This window comes from Lottia gigantea (genome assembly GCF_000327385.1).
Source record: "Lottia gigantea unplaced genomic scaffold LOTGIsca_89, whole genome shotgun sequence".
Lineage (NCBI taxonomy): Eukaryota > Metazoa > Mollusca > Gastropoda > Lottiidae > Lottia > Lottia gigantea.
In genome coordinates, this window is record NW_008710923.1 from 903,299 (window position 1) to 924,315 (window position 21,017).

At 34.4% G+C, this 21,017-nt stretch overlaps 4 protein-coding genes across 4 annotated transcripts; 2 read left to right on the forward strand and 2 right to left on the reverse strand.

The window, feature by feature from the left end:
- Positions 1 to 23: 23 nt before the first annotated feature.
- On the reverse strand, positions 24 to 4,928 carry LOTGIDRAFT_223159 (hypothetical protein). The gene is made up of 3 exons (XM_009068119.1): positions 4,386 to 4,928; positions 1,813 to 1,934; positions 24 to 834 (listed from the first exon to the last, which is right to left on the reverse strand). The coding sequence occupies exons 2-3, from the start codon at positions 1,826 to 1,828 to the stop codon at positions 155 to 157; spliced, it is 696 nt and encodes a 231-aa protein (XP_009066367.1). The 5' UTR covers positions 1,829 to 1,934; positions 4,386 to 4,928; the 3' UTR covers positions 24 to 154.
- A 1,384-nt stretch (positions 4,929 to 6,312) lies between these two features.
- Positions 6,313 to 6,714, forward strand: LOTGIDRAFT_67729 (hypothetical protein; the record flags this gene model as incomplete). The annotated part of the gene is made up of 1 exon (XM_009068054.1): positions 6,313 to 6,714. A coding segment is annotated over one exon (402 nt), but the record flags the coding sequence as incomplete, so codon positions are not given.
- A 3,966-nt stretch (positions 6,715 to 10,680) lies between these two features.
- Positions 10,681 to 16,577, reverse strand: LOTGIDRAFT_169832 (hypothetical protein; the record flags this gene model as incomplete). The annotated part of the gene is made up of 8 exons (XM_009068120.1): positions 10,681 to 10,757; positions 11,175 to 11,870; positions 12,242 to 12,472; positions 12,959 to 13,171; positions 14,899 to 15,081; positions 15,412 to 15,636; positions 16,061 to 16,240; positions 16,508 to 16,577. The coding sequence occupies 8 exons, from the start codon at positions 16,575 to 16,577 to the stop codon at positions 10,681 to 10,683; spliced, it is 1,875 nt and encodes a 624-aa protein (XP_009066368.1).
- A 1,213-nt stretch (positions 16,578 to 17,790) lies between these two features.
- Positions 17,791 to 19,816, forward strand: LOTGIDRAFT_169833 (hypothetical protein; the record flags this gene model as incomplete). The annotated part of the gene is made up of 2 exons (XM_009068121.1): positions 17,791 to 18,729; positions 19,625 to 19,816. The coding sequence occupies 2 exons, from the start codon at positions 17,791 to 17,793 to the stop codon at positions 19,814 to 19,816; spliced, it is 1,131 nt and encodes a 376-aa protein (XP_009066369.1).
- Between the last annotated feature and the right edge of the window lie 1,201 nt (positions 19,817 to 21,017).

The window sequence follows — 21,017 nt, forward strand, 5'->3', positions numbered from 1 at the left end:
AAAAAAGAAAATAAAACATTAAAATCATAATATATATATTTATTTAACAGATCGAAGCATATGAAATGTAAAATAATAATAGTATTGGGTTTTATAGAATATACTCTCCTATAGAAGCACTGGTCGAGGTCACAAGAATTAGTATACAATGATTTTATTTATGAACATGAAACATATTAAAACCTTCAGCTTCCCATGATTTATAAAATTCATATTCTGTTTTAGTAAACCCGAGTGCGTCCACCTTATAACCAGATCCAAATAAAGATTCTAGTTCTGGGACTGACAGTTGGTCGCTACACGATGGTACTAAATCATCAAATAGAATTTCACATTCAGGGGAGATAACTGACTTTAGGACATCAACGTAACCTGGTCGTTTAGGTTTACCAAGAGAATGCAAGGCGCCTGCATCCCAAACAGCATCGAAATCTTTCTCTAAATGTGGACCGAACTTAAAGAAGTCCCCCACATAGATTTTAATCTTTCCACATTCACTCTGGTAAAGTTTACCATCAATTGAAGGCTCCGGAGTGACGTTGTAGTCGAGTTTATTGAGCTCAAAGAAATGCTTTACAGCATCTTCTGAGATTTCCACGCCCACGACTTGATGACCTTTCTGTTTCAAACTAATCAAGTCAAATGTTTTGCCACACATAGGGACAAATGTCTTCACGCCATTTCTTCCCTTGAATAGCTTATCTTCAAACTTGATAAGACACTCGTGTGGTTTTTGTAGATAGCATTCCCGCCCTTCATCCGATTTCCAGAAATCAACCCAGAAGTTCTGACCTGGACCTTCACATTTCTCAGCTTCGTTACCTCCTTTAGAATCTGAAAAAAGAGAGTCCCCCACCTGTTTCCTTGAATCATTAGATGAGGGGGCTGTGAGGGGAGGGGGTATTTCCATATGTACAATGAGAAATTTGAAATAGGGGGTAACACATCCCGCTTGACATTCTGATTCTGACATTCCCAACAACCGCATCACAATTCTCACTAGACCCCAATCAGAAAAACTACGTTAACGATGGGTTTCCTTAATTTTTAGTGTCAAATTAAGCCAACTATTTGATTAATTGGTGTTTCTAATGAATTATCATGTAATCTTAATCATATCATTATGTTCTTATTGCAATTGATATAGAGTTTTAGCCAATCATAAATGTCCATATATGTACAGTCTGGATAAACAAAAAAAGACTTTTTGGTCTTTCTTGATCGGTCACTCATTGAAATTCTGCTGGTAATTCTCTTCTAATTTCGCTAATTATGTAATAATTATGGACATGTGAGTCAAACTGGTATTTTTGCCAAGTCATTCGAACACCTCTACTTTCTCTTCATATAAGTATTAGCATTAAATGAAAACAAGGGAACCCATCTTTAAGCTGTTACCTTCATTTAATTACATATCGATCAATGTAAAGCCGGGAATAGACCAGGTACGCTTTCCGGTGCAGTGTATGGTGCGATGTATGGTACGGTGAACGGTGCGGTGTACGGTGCGAAATAATCCATACAAATGAAGTACCTCGTCTATTCGCACCTTTATACTTTCGCTTTAACTTGTTATGACGTCTGCTGTGTTATATATGCATTAAAATACCATTAAGAAAGGTGGGAAAAAAGGTGCGAAAAGATGAGATATTGCCCGATGTGGTGTGTGGTTTGAGGTTATCGGCACACTACTCCTACATAGTGCATTCGTTTCTTCTATTTTCTACTATATTAATAAGAAATCAAGCTATAGCCTACACTGCTTCGGACATATCCAGTCTATTCGCACCTGTAGATTTATATTACACTTACCGGTAGTAGCTGCCATCTTTCAAACAATCAAAATACAGTCTTAGCTACACTAATCTATCAGTCAATGACGAGTCTCACTTTGTTTATGATGTATACCAGTACACTTAGGCCACCAAATTGTTCTAGAAAAAGAGACCTACTATATCAAAAGATTTATGGATGAATGATTGAGCGAGTGAAAGAGTGAGATACGCAATAACTGTAAGGCAATCAATATCTCGTAAACGCCTTAGTTTGCCGATTGGTCTGTTTGATTCTACATCGAATGTAGCCATGAGTGGGACTGTGTTTTCGATGCCTTTCTCAGTCGAAGTTTGAGTTGATCCGATGCGATTTAATGTTCAACCAATACAAATTCAAAATAGGTCATATAATGTTTGAATATACATTATAGAGTTGAGGTGCGCGTCGTGAAGTTTCGTCTAAATAGATACTTTAGAAGCTAGTTTATTTAAATTATAGAGTGCAGGGTGAAGTCACATTTCACGTTTAAAGGGAATCACTCCTTTTTCTAAGGCAAATTTTGTTTAAATGTGGGCTAGGTGCCGAGTTTATTACCAGGTATATGTCAAATTTGTATAGGGTTATATGCGAGTTCTAAACCTTTAGGAACTGTTAATCCTTAAAAAGGGATTTTCAAACCCATTTCTATATTGTGTGCTTGAAATGAATTAAGTTTTATTGTATAGATTACCATAGTTGACTTGATACAATTTATTATCGTTATAAATAATACTATAGGGCTGATAACGAATCACGTGATCAGTTACATGTACACTCCTAATTAAATACTAGGTGAATATCGAAGATATACCCTAACAGTTTTTAAGGCAAGAATAAACTTGATATAATTTGGAAACAGTTACTTCCTGGATTTTTTTTAATTTGAGGACGTCTTCTCGATACAGTTAATTCGACTGAGAACCTGCCGCCATCTTGTCTCGTTTCTGTGGTAATGGTTAGTATCTAATTTAAGATCTCAATAGAATCAGGATCTTAATTGTGTATAGTGAGTCGCAATATTCAAAAATAGATTGTTGGAGTCTTGCGATACGTCATTAAGAGAAGGTGATAATCCAATATGGCCGCCAAGATGGAGGATGTCAACTCATTGATTAAATCAACAATATCAAGACATTCAAATATCAAAGAGTTAGAATTCTGTAAAGATACTAAAAATGTTGTACTTGATGAAATTGGAACAGAAAATATGAACAATGTGTTTCGAGTGAGGAATAAGAATAAGACTTCAGAGAGTGTCATAGTCAAGCACGCTCCCCCGTACATCAAATATTTGGGACCTGCTTTTCCATTAGCTGCTGAACGAGGATCATTTGAGTTCAAAGCTTGCGAGGAGTTTCAAAAATACAGCCTTGGATCTGTCCCAATCCTTTATTTCTACGATGAAGACAGCAAGGTGTTGTGTATAGAAGATCTTAAAACTCATTCGGACTACCGGAAGTGCTTGCTGAAGGGAAACGTGGACGTTAAAGCCGCCGAAGCTATAGCGAGACACTTGACTAGGATTCATTCAGCAACACACATATCAAGAATTGGAGAAGATGCCATGGAAACCTTACATGAAAAATTTGAAAACAGTAGTATGGTGGCATTGACAAAAAAGACTATCTTCACAGCCCCTTTTTCGAAAGGAAACACGACTAACAAATGCTCCGATAAAGTACGACTTCATCTGGATGCTATTTATAAAGATAATGCTGTTTTAGATACGGCCAGAGAGTTAAAAGATGTGTTTCAAAAGAAACGTGAATGTTTGATACACGGTGACCTTAATACTGGATCAGTTCTGGTCGCAGATCAAAATGCGAAATTAGTTTCAGCAGGATTCGCTCATGTTGGTCCTGCATCGTTTGATCTTGGGATGTTGTTTGCTAGCTACATACTAGGATACTACCACCACCTTTCTCGACCGGATGACAGCAACGGCAGAGAGGTTGCCTTCAAAATTTTGGACTGCTGCAACGCCGTTTCGTTAGTTTACCAAGAAACCATTACCAGTTTCACGGGGGAGAATAAAGAAAACTACATCAAAACTTTAATTTCCGAGGCTGTTGGTTTTGCCGGATGTGAACTGATTCGGCGTATCGTTGGGTCCTCTCAAGCAGAAGAAACTGAAGACTTCCCCGAAGTAGAACCGGAAGTTCTTGGTGCTGGAATTCGACTGCTGAAATCCTACAAGAAAATCCACGATGTTGGATCTATGTTGGTTACTGGATTGATGTTGGCTTAGACAATAGAGATATCCTTATACAGACAATGTGAATCCAATCTTATATAATCAGTTTATCTTCTGTTCATATTTTGTTTTAATCAGGACCGTAGCTAGCCCAAGGTCTCGGGTGTTGGGTGCTCAACTAACTATTTGATTGTACAGGTCAATATCAGTATTAAACTTTGCTTAAAATATACTGAGCATGTTTGTAAGTGTTTTATGTACACGTACACTGTATATGAGTTTCTGTGTGTTATATGTTAAATATATATCAATCAATATGCTTATTGTTTCTTACTACAAAAAATAAAAAGTGACAGTCGTCTAATTGAATACATACCATATATCTCCGGTATACACCTTGGTTTTCCAAATCCAATTGTCGCCTATATCTCTTTCGATTGTTACGACAAACAGTGAGTTACTTCCTTCAAAAGAATCTCCATAAGATTATGACGCTGGAAATGTAAAAGAGGTTGCAAACAACAACGTGCGCCCACGTACCCAATATATTTTAATACATCAAGGGCTGTAACTCCATAAATATTCGCCGATGGTGTTCAGATTCAAACTTAATCTACAAATGTGAATAAAAAGATACTCACTTAATTTGATAAAAATCTAAGGCCACTTTTAACATATAATCAGTATATTAAGGACTGTTACTCTGTCATTTCACATTTCAAATGTGGGTGTATTAAAATTATCATAATGAAACTCAATGTGTACAATGTGCAGAGTTAGTCATTGTACACATACACTTAATGAATCTATTAAAATTTATTATTTACTCAAGTTTCGGTATTCTTCAGGTTTATTTAATACAGTCTGTACTGCTCTTTATACATGTAATTTATTGGGTTCTTTAATAAATTTTGTCTTGAGATATTGTATGTTAAAGAGGCAGTGTGCACCAATTTTAATGTGTATTTTACATATTAACTTATTAGTTAAGACTGGATATAGTTCACCAGTCAGTTGATTGACACCCCTCAAACTTTCTATCAATATGAAAATGAATATATAAGATTGGAAGAGCTCATTAGTAAAATTTAGTATGTTTATTGTCACCTGTCAAATTATACAGGTATACTATTCCTTTATTATACAGGATAATGACTGGATTTGAAATGTTAAAAACCAAATGAAATTCCAGGATTACTGCAATTACTGATTGCTCCAATACAAAAACAAATTTTGAAGTCCAAATAGTAGCAGAAGATATATATTGTTGAACAATGGGAGAAAGGATTCGATCGCAATTCCTGTTCTGAAGCTGTGCACACTCCTCCTTTAACATATTGACATGGATGACAGACTGTGTAGGTCATATATATCCTTTCCACATCGATTGATTATCATTTTGTTTATGAATTTTTAACCTTTCTGTGTTACAGTACTATATATAACATTTACTATATAAACTAGAGTGGTATTTTTTAAACAAAAGTAGTTGCAAAAGTAGATATCTGACCTACATATAACATTGGGCGGGGCATTCAACGAATTTCAAGATGGCGAACAGAACAGGTAAGGTTTGTGTTGACGATATTGAAGATAAATCAGATTTCCATCTTGCTCTGACGATAAAGCTACTCTACGAACACCTTACATATTAAGAATACCTGCTTAATAGAATATATATAAGATACGATAATAAGAATGTACCGTGTAAAGGTGGAAATAGATGAGATACCGTGACCGATGCGGCGTTGTTGATACAATGCAAAATAGAAGAAGCCAACCCGACCCTCTTGAATTTTTACTACATTTAGATATTTCGTCAATAACTAACATGACATCCGTCTGTTGTACGCATATGATTTTCTAAAATGTTAAATCCCCTGCTCATCTGCAAATGATTGATGTAACGACACACCATTTTAAGGGATTGTAAGAAGATTTTCTATACGAGGACACTGCTAGCAATTTGATTCAGACGTCACTGGTTCCTTTAATCCATCTCAGCTTTAAGCTTTGTATGACCATGCTATCCTAAAGGACCTTGTTAATGGCAGCTTTTGCAATAGTCTAAAACGATTAAAAGCATTTCTGACTGAAAATTTTAATCATTAACGTATTTCAACCGGCTTACCAACACGACCCGGCTGTATTATGATCGCTATACAAAGTGAGTTTTGATTAACATTACAGATGATGATAGAATTGCAGACGTAAAAGTTGAAGGTCATGATGTAAACACGTGGGTTGAATTCTGGAAATCGGATGAAGGGAGTAAATTCGTTGTTCAGGCACCTCACGAATGTCTGCAAAAGTATGAAGAAAAGCTGTTCAGGGGAAAGAAAAACGCCAAGGTCTTCTTACCCCTGTGTGGTAAAACCTATGATATGGTTTGGTTTCAACAGAAAGGTTACCATGTAGTTGGCGTGGACGTTGCAGAGGATGCAGTAAAGCATTTCTTTGAGATGAATAAAGTAGGCTACAATGTCACCCCGGAGCCTTCAATTGATGGTAAACTTTACCAGAGTGAATGTGGAAAGATTAAAATCTATGTGGGTGACTTCTTTAAGTTTGGTCCACATTTAGAGAAAGATTTCGATGCTGTTTGGGATACCGGTGCTCAACAAGCTATTGGAATGTCCCTGAAACAAGATTACGTCAACGTTATAAAGAAAGTGATCACCCCTCAGTGCCAGATCCTTGTGGAAGATACCGTACCGACTTCAACATCAGTTTTAACAGCAGACGAACAGCAGACATTGTATGGACCCGAATATAAAGTTGAAGAACTAGGATTTACTAAAACAGAATTCGATTTGTATAAGAAATATGACGTGAAAGGTTTTAATTTTTTCCATGTTCACAAATAAAACAATACCATTGGTAAGTGTTATTCTGATGAATTACCAACTTTGCAGTCTGTTCAGTAATACAGGTAGCTTAAAACTACCGTCGTATATCTGTTTACAATAGATCCTTGGTTCCCGACCAGTGGTACGAGTATTCCTCAGGGCACCAGTGGCTGTGAACACCACGAGGCTTCAAAGATTATCTAAATGGTCATTTCTTTTTTATGTTAAGTGTAGATACAGGCATGCCAGTCTAAGGTTTGAACAACTTTCGACGTTTTGTGGTAGTATTTTCATTGGGCTTATGGTGTGGTGCAGCCAGACGTAGGGAAGGATGTAACTGTAGTCCAGGTTTAGATGTAGATTAGATTAAAAGGGTTTAGAGAGATTGAAAATAAAGACAGCTGAGTAACTATACTATTACAGATTCAGTGAGGGTGGAACCGCTGGAGATTCGTGGATTGAGAAGATACTCGCCCAGTTTCGGCCCCTCCCCTCTCCAACAACTTTCAAATTCCCTCAAAACATTTCTGTGGCCCCTATTCGGATCTTCATTATTGCTTCATAGAAATGCCACTGGACAGATTAGGTTGGGGAAAAACATTTATTCGGTGCTATGTCAAGCTATTACGAACTTCGTGCGCTTCATTTACAAACTTCCTTGATACAAGACATGTGGCTACTGGAATCAAGGTATAAGTACTAAGTTCGCAATGGTTTGACATTGTGAAGATATGCTACTGAAGCCAATTTGTACTCCTTGGGTCTTCAAGGTACTGTGTACCACTGGCCTTACTGGAAAGTAAGATAGATTATAAAGATGACGAGAAAACATGATTTTATTAAAATGGTTAAATTTAATGTACAATATGTGATAAGTACAAATTCTATAAAACAAAATAGAGTTAATATCATTATTAAGAAGCACTATCAAATTAAAGTGTATTTAATCAACTACAAAATATCACAAACATACTCTCCCACTTTGGTTCAAAAATCATAAATATTCAATAATTTTAATTAATATTCATTTTGACAGTCACTAGTTGTATTTTATTACTTCAAAGGCCTGGGTGTTTCACTCGCCATGGGTCACATCTCTGGAAACAAGTCTCACATCCCAGGTTGGATGTGGGACTTGTGCGGAGTGGTGTCACCAACATGTGTAGGAGAAGAATTTATAAGTTGATAGAGCACATTGCCTAATCACAAATTTTAGGGGTGTGAAAGGTTCAACTGATCTCTCCAGGGGTGTGAAGGCTGTAAAAGGTTGGGACATAGTCATCTGAATATTCTAGTAAAATTGTTCCTAAAATTATCATTAATTTGTGGATTTAAATCATTAAGGATCAACAAAATGTGTATTAAGTATTAAGAATTAATAGTTTTTTTATCTAAAATCTTCATTTCATTATTGAAGCTTTAATATCAAATGATGGAAATTATATTTACAAAATAAACTATCTACATAATTATATTTACAATTATTTACATATTTACAATCTTCATACCTTAGATCACACATAAATAAGGAATTGCAAAAAGAAAAATATCTAAAAAATCTTTGTATGCATTAATGAGGTAAAATAAAAGACTGGTTTATGGGTATATTTTAAACTATGCATTCATTTTTCATCAATTTATATTAAATAAAATTACTACTTTTATTTTTGTTTGATTGTAAACAATATCATAATTCCTATTAGCCAATCAAAACCATTGTTAAAGTTTTATTAAGGTCCATGTTTAAAAATGACTCTCCCATAGTTCTTTTATGAATATTCCATAATTCTTTTGACATATCAGAACACAGAAATGTGATTGGTTGAATTCTTTCTTAACCTGAATATATAGGAGTGGCGCTTGATTGCAGAACTCTGGTTAGTTTCAGTCTGTTTCCAATCTTGCCACCAATCAAATGATACGAAAGCAGATATGACACGTTCAAAATGTTCCTATCTATTTACTACTCTGCCATTTTAAAATTCTGTCTGCACCTTCTTTTTTTTCGGCACACGTGAGAAACTTTCAGAACTCTGTTCCAACATGTTTTATTGAACGTTTGGTTCTTTCAATGAATCCAAAACTTACAGAACTCACCAATCAAGCAAATACCTTGTTATAATATCACAAACACATAATCCTGTGACCAAAACACATTTTGAAAAGTCTAAACTAACTATGATTATGAAATATTTCCTTGTAACAATGAGTAGTGTACAACTCCAAAGATTTTCTAAAATGGCAAACCTGATAAATATTATCATGATATGTCATCTAAAAAAACTTCATAACTGTGATGGATTTCTTAACAAAAGCAATGGAATAGATTTCACAAAAAAAACTCTATATCTACTAAATATCTACTAAAAATATATCTAAGAGGCATTTCAGTATATCATTCTTTTCTTTAACATATTTTAACATAATATCATATTAGAGGCCAAAATGACAAGTCAAAGGTGGAGCTCTAAGTAGACATGACTGGCAAGTACAACCCAAGCGAGAGCATACTTTGCAGTGTACTGGATAAAAAAAAAATTAACTCTTTCAGGGGACAAGATAGTTTTGTTATTCTTTTCAATCTTGAATGAGGTACGAGTGCTAATAGACTCATTAAATGACATAAATTTTTGATTTTGTCTTTTTGGCCTTTTTTGTCAATGTATACAAATACTAACCTTAATATAATTATTTACTTATTATATATCTAGCCCTGACTTTTAATGGTTATAAATTCATTAACTATATCTACATGATCATAATCATCTATAAAGATATGAAGTTAATATAATCTTGATTCATAAATATGATAATTTAGATTGGTTAGTCATATATTTAAATCATAGTTTATAATCCAATCAAATATCAATCAAATCTGATCAATATTTTGATATGTTATAGGCATATGATCTTTTTGACGCCTTTTTTGTGCCATGATCACTACTAATGAGGTCACACACAAGTTGTCTCTGTGCAAGGGCTATCACAATTTGGTTTTTATGATGTTCCTCATCTCGCCTTGAAGAAATTTTCACAAACTACGCAGCATTAAAGTTCTTGTCTCGCAAAATGCACAGTTTCAGAGTTCTAGTTTCACAAAATACATGACATTAGAGCTCAAGTTTCATAAACTACATGACATTAGAGCTCTAGTTCCACAAACTGTACAGATTTAGAGTTCTAGTTTCACAAACTGCACGGCATTAGAGTTCTAGTTTCACAAACTGCACGGCATTAGAGCTCTAGTTCCACAAACTGTACAGATTTAGAGTTCTAGTTTCACAAACTGCACTGTTTTAGAGTTCTAGTTTCACAAACTGCACTGTTTCAGAGTTCTAGTTCCACAAACTGCACTGTTTTAGAGTTCTGGTTTCACAAACTGCACTGTTTTAGAGTTCTAGTTTCACAAACTGCACTGTTTTAGAGTTCTAGTTTCACAAACTGCACTGTTTTAGAGTTCTAGTTTCACAAACTGCACTGTTTTAGAGTTCTAGTTTCACAAACTGCACGGCTTTAGAGTTCTAGTTTCACAAACTGCACTGTTTTAGAGTTCTAGTTTCACAAACTGCACTGTTTTAGAGTTCTAGTTTCACAAACTGCACTGTTTTAGAGTTCTAGTTTCACAAACTGCACTGTTTTAGAGTTCTAGTTTCACAAACTGCACTGTTTTAGAGTTGTAGTTTCACAAACTGCACAGAATTAAAATTCTAGTTTCACAAACTGCACAGATTTAAAATTCTAGTTTCACAACATATAAAATATCACAATAATTAATAATTTAATTTCTCCTTTCTTCTCTCTCTTTATCTTTATTCCTTCAATCTAATCTTCTTTCTCTTCTATTGGTTCTTGTGTTGTTAACTCTGTACAATCACTTCTGTTATCCAGTAACCTAACATCTAAAATGTAAAAAAAAGTTCATTGTATAAAAATGATGAAAGCATAAAAGAAGATATATATATTTCTGAAATCCTGTTCTCCCAAAAACATTTGACAGATAACACTCAAGTGACACAAAATGCACATAATGTTTTAATATTCATTTTCAGTATATCAAGGGCTATAACTCCATAAAGATTTGTTGGATGGTGCTCAGATTTGAACCCTTCCAACACGTCAATATACAGCTATAATTTGAAAAAACTGTGGCCTCTCTTGTGCCTCTCAGTTTATCAAAAATTAAAGGGTTAAAACTCTGTCAACATCTGTTGAATCATACCATAACTTGTCCTAGATCTTACAATTATAACCTTACAATTTGATCAAAATTAAACAAAAATGTGACCGCCATCAGTATATAAAAAAAAAAAACTTACCATCATTTGCTAAATTATCAGCAGATGACATCAGACTACCTGCTGTAGCTCTCTGTGAGCTAATAGACCTAGTTGATGTACCACTATCAAATGTTTCTACAGTTCCAGCTGTTGAAGCATCACTCATACTCACATTGACCGTATCTAACGATCCAAAAATCTCAGAAGTACCATCGCCTCTATTCATTGTACTGGTCGTTGCTGACGAATGTCTATTGCTATCGCTTCCATTATGAATATTTCTAATAGTAGGTGGGATATGAGGCAAGGGACGATACTCTGAACCTTGTGTTGAAGTAGGTGTCGTTACTGTACTGTTTGGTAATCTGAACTGGCCTTGACCTTGCTGCATAGCTTCTTCGTAAGTAGGGAGATGAACTCGCGTTGCATCAGCGTACGCCATTAAAGCAACTCTGTCGTGATCATCAATGGAGCTGATGTTCACTCGTGAATATGGTGTTGGGGTCATACCAGGGTGGAATAAATGTGGACGCTGTTTTTTACGTCTGAACACCACGATGACCATGACTAATAATAATATACCCAGTACGCTACAAGCTGTTGCTATGACGATAACTAGAGTACTGACATGGTTAGAAACAGAACTGGATGCATCATTTGAGTACGGTGTATCACTGGAATAAGGTGCATCACTTGATTCTTTATTCTTATCTTTCTTAACTGTTACTTCAGAGGCTGTAAATAAAATAAATTACTTAAATGAATTGAGTTCATCTTTGAATATCTAAGTAGAAATAAATTAATAATATGAAACAAATGCATATCATAAGTAATTTGACCCGACAAAAATTTATTTTTTTAGGAATTTTCAAGCCACTTTCATGGGGAAATTATGATGATGTCATCTCACAGTAATATCTACACGAGACAATCTAAATTATGTCCTGGAAGTTACGTCAGTCTAAACTTCCTCTGTAAATTTTTGTTGAATTAAAGGAAAGATGACGTCAGATATTTATTCTCAAAAGTACTTCAAATAGTTGTAATTAAGCTGACTCTTACTAGATGACTTTACCCCTTTAACTCAATCAATGTAAAATACTTACAAGCTAGACAATATGGAATATCAGCATCCCAGATACCACGCTGTCTATGTTGATCTCTGGTACAGGTTAATACCGACATACCAGCTAGAGTATAACCCTTGTTACACATACATTGTATCTTAACACCTCGTTCATATGGTTTACAAAACATCAGATTATTACTATCTTCTTCATCACATTTACATAATCCATTATCTATCTTCTCTAGTTCAGGACAATACCATACTGGTTCTAAAACAAAATAGAAATAGTTTAAAGAAAGAAAGAAGCATCCATGTTTTACGAGGATCACGAATTGGGTTCTCAAGGATCCTAGCCGCATATTCTCTAAATGATCTTAGCGCTAGGATGTCCTAGAAACAGTGTTAAGATCCTAGGACATCCTATCGGTACGATCATTTCGTGAATATGCAGCCTGGTTACCAGCTGGTCCTTGACCAAACCTCTTGGTATTGATTTTACAAGGATCAACCTAGGTTCCTGAGGATCCTTTCTACCAGCTCATCCTTGGTTATATGTCTTGGCATTTACAGCTGGGTTGAACAGAATAATGAAGAAAAGCCATAGGACCCTTACCAAGATCAGAATACATGACTGCCATTTGTCTGACGTAAAAAACTCAAATACATGTAGATTATGTCATTTCAACAATCCGACTGTCCTACACCATTTTTCTAAATTTCAAACATAAAGACTACAGAATAAAAATTTGAATACCTGTATCAACAATACAAAATGGCGGAACTTTGGACCAAAAGATATCAGTACATTCCAACATGGTGGAGCCGACTGCTTTATAACCTGGACTGCAATAATACTGTACTTTTGTACCAACAGGATACTGTTTATCGTTATTGTCACTACCACTAGATACTATAGTCCATCGACCATTTAGTATATCTCTCGGCACATGACATCCAGCTTTTGGCACTGAAATATTTAAACATTATAATGACGCAATTAAATTTGTGAACAATTTGGTATAAAAGTCATGCACTGTATTCTCGAAACGATCTTATTGCTCGGACGTCCTAGGTTCCCAATTTCTAACACTGTTTCTAGGACATCCTAGTGCTGAGATCATTTCGAGAATCCTGGACCTGGGGATTTGTACTGAAAAATTCAAATTTTGAGCATACTGCTACACAATTTATAAAAAAAATACAATTTTACACTTGATTAATATGAAAAGAAGATAGCTTGCCAGGCAAGGTAATATACGCCCACTGATAGCTTTGTTTGAAATTGAATATTTGTTAGAAAATAGCAAACATAGACACCAGGAAATATTCAACTTATACCCAAATCCATCACAAACTGTGCCATCACAAGTTAAAAATCAAACACATTTGTAAGAATAACGGCAATAACTTGTATTTTATATTTCAAAAGGTTTAGTTTTGATTGTGATCAATTTCATCAAGTTGTCAAATTTGTTTTAGACTTCTGCTTTGTAGAATAAAAATTACAAGATTTTTGATCAGATTTATCCTTGGGTGATTTCATGAATTGTGTATTTGCAGATTATATTAAAAAATATAGGCAATAATTCATACTACATATTTTTCAATTTCCCTGATTTTTCTATAGGGTTTATCCTTGGGTGAATACGAACACTCATACCAAGTTTCATCAAAATCTGTCAAGAATTGTGCCTTCTAGAGTGTTTACGAGCTAAAAATTGAACGGTTTGCAAGAACAAGGGCAATAATTCATACTAAATATTTTTCGATTTTGCTGATTTTCAATAGGGTTTATCCTTGGGTGATTACAAACACTCATACGAAGTTTCGTTAAAATCCATCAAGAATTGTGCCCTGTAGAGTGTTTACGAGCTAAAAATTGAACACGTTTTCAATGACAAGGGCAATAATTCATACTAAATATTTTTTGATTTCACTGATTTTCAATAGGGTTTATCCTTGGGTGATTACGAACACTCATACCAAGTTTCGTTAAAATCCTTCAAGAATTGTGCCTTCTAGAGTGTTTATGGGCTAAAAATTGAATGCGTTTTCAAGAACAAGGGCAATAATTCATACTAAATATTTTTCGATTTCGCTGATTTTCAATAGGGTTTATTCTTGGGAGATTGCGAACACTCATACCAAGTTTCGTTAAAATCCTTCAAGAATTATGCCTTCTAGAGTGTTTACGAGCTAAAAATTGAACGCGTTTTCAAGAACAAGGGCAATAATTCATACTTAATATTTTTCGATTTCGCTGACTTTCAATAGGGTCTATCCTTGGGTGATAACGAACACTCATACCAAGTTTCGTCAAAATCTGTCAAGAATTGTGCCTTCTAGAGTGTTTACGAGCTAAAATTAACAAGGGCAATAATTCATGCTAAATATTTTTCGATTTCGCTGATTTTCAATAGGGTTTATCCTTGGGTGATTGCGAACACACATATTAATTTTCGTTAAAATCCGTCAAGAATTGTGCCCTGTAGAGTGTTTACAAGCAATTGTGGACCGACGGACGGACCGACGGACATGGGTGACGACAATATACGCCCCCCATTTCATGTGGGCGTATAAAAAAGACTAAAATCAAATTAAACAGAAAGTTCTTGTGAATAAAGACAATCTAATTATTTCAATCTTTTCCCAGTAAGATTCAGATCTAATTTTAAAATGATAAAGATCACTCACCACATGTAGGTATAGAGCCTTCCCAATTACCACCAGTACATGTTAAATAGTTGTTGGTTTTATCTACTAATGTGTAACCTGGTCTACAGCTATATTCCAGTCTGCTTCCTTCACCCATAGGAGGTGATGTACCATAACTATGTATGGCATTAGGTACAGCTGGTGGTAAAGGACATCTTTGTACTGGAAAAGAAAAATACATGGTCTAGAGTCAAGCAAAGACAATTGTGCACATCTTCTCAAAATTGCATCATTTACCATGATGATACCATGTGATCCTTCAACGCGTTTCTATTAGTTAGTTACTTTTTCTAGCTCAGCTGGTATTTTCCTCACAGCCTCTTGAGCAGAAATCTCACTTAAAATTCAGTGCACACAGGGGAACAGCTCAGTTCCCAACCTCTTGAGGTAGGCAGCTCAGCTAATTCCTCTCATCTGCAGGAGGTTTACAAAATTGAATGAAAATATTGCAATTCCCTGTAATAAACTTAGAAATCGACGAAATTTTTATACCTGAACATGATAAAAGACCTTTAGATCCATCAGCCATGATCCATTGTCCTTTTGGGCCACAAATAATCTGAAAACTCTCTTTATAACGCCCTCCAGTGGTGGCAAAACCAGGATCACAGATCACCGTGGCGATATCACCTACATCATGAAATAATGACGTGGAACTGAATCGGATCTTATAATTCAAACCAAATGATTTTCTTGCACATTTTGGTCTAAAAACATCTGAAAGAAAGATATACATTGTAACTTAGATTGTTAAAGTTTGGTAAGATGTCTCTCAAATACAGTAACTGAAGCAAAAAACATCTTGCTGCCTTGAAACCAGGTACTATTTTTCAGGCTTTGCAAACGAGAATCCAACTCACTTCCAATGACATTTTGTGGGATACCAAACCCATATTTCTCTACTTTCTGTTTCACTATCCCACAATTCATCATTGTTGTCAAGAAACAGATTCTACATGAAATGATTTGATTGGGTAAAAATAAGGTAATTAGAATAAGAGTGCAGTAGAAAAACTGATAGAATTCAAAAGATATCAGAAAAAGAAAGGAACAAAATTGTATTTTAATTTAAATCAGGTTGAGATTTGGCATGAATGGTTGAGTTTAACTAAATTAATATAAAACAATTATCATCACTTACTAGGATGAACACACTTTGGTTGATAATCAGGTTCCCATTGACCATTATCAGAACAGACTTGTTTTGATTCCCCTAATAAAGTAAAACCTATATCACATGTATAGTGGAGTCTCAGTCTAGTTGTATTAAACACTGTCATAGAGCCATTAGGAAAATCTTCACTTGGTAGTTCACAGTCTTCTGAAAAACAAAACAAAAGTCTTTAATCTGAGGTCAATTGAACACTATTAAACTTGAACTTACAATATTCAAAATATGCAATGGGCAATACCAATAATTCAGAACGCTACAGAAATCTTCCTCATGAGTAATACCTCTTCTGAAGATCCATTTTTTTTTCAGAATTGATAAATAGTTAGCTGGCTACTAATTTTTAAATATCATAATGACTTTAAGAGAATAATTTGATGGTCATTTGGATTCTTACTATTAGATCAATATACTTACGTGCATAAATATGATATAAATGGTTAAGAATTGTTAATAAAACACATGTATTATAAATAGTCTTCTTCATCCTTTTCTGTGTCTAGTTCAATAGTCTGAAAGAAAAATATGATAACCTTTGAAGCATGCTTTATAAATGAGCACTATTATAATAGTAGTCCATATGGTAAGGTAGGCAAAATTCCTAACAAAAAAGACCCACAAATTGGACCAAAGTTTGGCAATTATTGACTAACTTTTTAATTATGAAGATCTACTCAGTAAGTAGGCCCTAGGCTTCATAATCGCATTTTCTTATTAAATAACTACTTCATCGGGATATGAGTTGAACAACACAAAATACTATGAATTTCAAACTATCATGTACTTTATCAATTAATTCAAACTAATTGCTATTGATCAATCACAGAACCGGATCGGTTGAATTTGAAAATCAAGAATCAAGAGAAGAGAAAACACAGTGCCATTGACATGACAGTGGCCAGTCTGGTTTGTTTATCAATATCAGAATTGTTGACTCCAAACAACCTAATTTAGACCTGAGCTATCGATACTTCTTATTCATTGAGAATTAAATTATTATCTTGACTTGGAAATATAAGGTACACTTACAATATATGAACAAATCGCCCTTCAAGATTGCTTTTTTATTACGTTTTTTACACTGGAAATGTCAACACCGAATAAACCTGGAGGCCATTTTGCCATTAAATGACGTCACTTAATCAGCAAGTGCGCAAGACAGGAAACACAAAAAATAAACAAACATGGTGGAAAACTGACACGGTTTTATCAATATTAAAATTCAAACAGATATTTCAAGCAATGTAGGAGTGCATCGGGTTGTCTGACATTGCGTTGGGATGCCCAAATATCTACTAAATATATACGTTACATAAAATTTAAGTCACGGAAAGAAATCTTAAGGAACTAGGAGCAAAAACATTTTGTGACTTGTCAATCGATCAAAAGATTCATAGTGACAGAGTCAGAGTAATGATTGTATTCTATATAATTCACTAAATTCATTTGGTTTGACTACAAAGAATTGCACAGATGTCTCCATTCAGATAAACAGCTTGTCTGGATGAAATCTGGAGATTGTGACTTTGCTTGGCTGCATGTACAGTACGGTATATGGGTAGCCTCGAAGTTGGAATGCAGGTGAAGCTCTAAAAAATTGTTTAAAGATAAAAATGAGGCTGCGGTTATTTCGCCATATTAGACTGTGGAAACTGGTCATACTTTTAATATTCATTGTGATTTGCTTACAAATTTTCCACATGACTCTTCTTAGTCGACTAGAATCAAAGGAAGTGGAGGAATACAAACGTGTAAACAAAGTTCTTTTGGAAATTCGAAATCAAGTGAAGAATTGGCAAAGATTAGACAAGAGTGGAACATACAATTTAATTCCTAATTTACTCACGGCAAAATCTAGATTATACAGAAATAGTGAAAATATAACAATTGTTACTCAGTGCTCTTCCAATCATTTGCATAATTTAGTTGAATTGACAGAGAGGTGGGAGGGGCCAGTGTCTGTCACTGTATTTACATACGATACAGATATTGAGTTTACAATGAAATCTCTTGCCTATTATCATGTTTGTAATAAGCGTATTCATAGATCTGTTACAATTCATGTGGTCTTTCCCATAAAAAGAGCACCTTTGACAGATGATCAGCAAATTATTGAATCTTTTGATTGCAGTTCTCCACCAGTTAAAGTGTCTAATGATAATTATGAAATTCAAGATTTAGAATATCCACACAATTTGTTACGAAATCAAGCAATAAAAAATTCAAGAACAACTCATGTCTTAGTGCTAGATGTAGACATGTTACCATCAGAAAATATTGGAAACGTCTTCCGAAATATTCAACAAAAATACTCCTTCCTGAGAAACTCTAAATTTGTCTTTCGATCAGCCTATGTTATTCCTGCTTTTGAATTAAAAGATGGACATAAAATACCCTCTGATAAACAGGAATTATTAAAAATGTGGGATGACAATCTAGTCAGGCCATTCTATAAAGAAATGTGTTGGAAATGTCAAAAATATACCGATTATGAGCAATGGCGCCAACTGACTCCTGGAGATAGTTCTTATTATAATGTAGAATGGCATGATCCTTGGGAACCATTTTTTATTGTGGCCAAATCTCTTCCACTTTATGATGAAAGATTTAAACAGTATGGATTTAATAGGATTAGTCAGGTAGAGTAGAATCTTAACCATTTCTCATATTTAAATAAAATACTGATGAAAGCAACATTTTTTCAGCTTAGTGGATTCTCTGAAAGCTTGGAGAATAGATACCCAATATAAACAAAACCTAACTATTAGCATCTGCTGAGAGACTTTCTATCCAGAGCTTCATTGATTTTTTTTTTTTTGATGGATTCATCTGATATTTTATTAATAGATATTTCACATTGATTTGTGAAGTAAAATGAAACATCAAATGGCCAATTTTACTTTTTTCACAGCTAATCAAGATACACCATTATGACTTTGAATTCTTACCTTCATTTACCATTTACTTGACCAGTTATAAAGGCATGTTTATTGAAGATAGAGTGTTATCAATTAGGCTTGTTACATAACAATTTATTGTACAGTAGATAAGAAAACTCGATACTACATAGAATATCATCCTGTTATACTCATTAGATTAGTTAATATTCAGGTGCATCAGGACAGGTTTGATGTCAGAAACGCCCCATCTTAAAGATTTCATAATGTGGTTTCCAAATTTTGTGTTTGTAGACCTACATTAGGAACACTTACAACTTCTATTTGTACCATTCAAATCTCTTTGGCTGTTATAAATCACCTGTAAACCCCCCAAAAATGTTCCTAGAATATGATGTCAATGCAGCAAATACCATTTTAAAGTCAAGTTTAGTTTTTATGGAATTACAGGAACTATAGATGTCTGTCCAGAAATGCACGAGGGACCAATACACATGCAAGGGTTAGAAAGCCTTTTTGGAATATATGGAGTTTAAGATTCTGACTTTTATCTGACATTGTTCAGTGGCTGGAGAATTTCTTGAAGTATTTTGGCATGAAGGTGCTTCTATATCTATAAATATTTTCTATTTTTCAGGTTTGTGAGATGTATATTGCTGGATATCAGTTCACTGTGTTATCAGATGTGTTTCTAGTTCACAAAGGATTCAAACAACCTGGACATTTTCACAAAACTAAAGATGAAGAACAACAAAAAAATAAACTTTTATTCCGGAAATTTAAGGAAGAATTAAAAACCAAGTATGATGATTCTATTAGACGCTGTTGATTTTGGTGTATTTGATGCAAGTTAATAAATATTTTCGTCTGTATTGAATTTTATTTGTTCAACCTGGTTTTCCCCCTGTCAGTGATGCAAGTAAGAGGGGCTGACATGGAAAAGCGTCTAGTCGTTCGGATGGGACAATAAACCGAGGCCCTGTGTGCTACAGGCTGTGCACATTTAAGAAACCTTGACAGTTGGAAATCGAAAAAGAGCAGACTAATGCCGCTGTCCTGGCAAAATTTCCCTCATTGCACCTTGCATGGCGTTGCACGTCTTCATCAGTCAACATGGTGCAGAAAAGTAGGACGTAAAACTCCATTCATTTCATTTCAATTTGAATTTTTTTAGTGGAGCCTCCATGAAACTTTCCTTCTGATTCTTTTAATGATTTGGAGATCTTGGCCCTTATTTAAAATCAATTTTTTACCACTCTATAAAATCCATGCTTTGATGTCGACCCAAAACTGACCCTGGTATTTAGGATGTACCTTTGTTAAAGAAGCAATAAGTCATTTTCTACAACTGTCTATCCTTTGCTAAATAAAGGGAGGTAACCTAAGTCTTATAATTGGTTATTTCCCCTTAGCTAGTGTGCATTTGATATGTCCAGAATTCTACTAAAGATGATCTATTTAATTGCTTATTTGCTCCATCTCTACCAATTGTTTATTTTCAATAATGAATATTGAGGAAAAAATGATTATTTGTGATGAATGTTCTCTAGCTAGGTGCTAACATATCTTAGATAAACTGTGAAACTGAAACATGTGTTTGTGGTATGGTAGGCTATATGATTAGAAATAGTGATATATAATTTATTGAGTTGATAAGATGGTAACATATGTAGGAACAATTGTTTCAGATGTACTGTCACAGGTTATATTAAATAGCAGTCTAATTAAAAACTATATTACAATTTCATTTTGTTTTGATTACAACCAAGATAAAAATAACAGAAATTTATTTTTTTTTAAATATAAATTGATTAGATTGACCGAATAGCTACTGGACTTAAAGGGAATTGTTAAGAGGTTTTCTAAATTTTTTATGTGTATCAGGGTCACTGTTAGCATCAATTTGCACCATTCTATAATTGATGTATTGAGCACTATTTTAACAGCGGTATTTCTATATCGCTCTATAATTGATGTACTGAACACTATTTTAACAGTGGTATTTCTATATCACTCTACAATTCATGTAC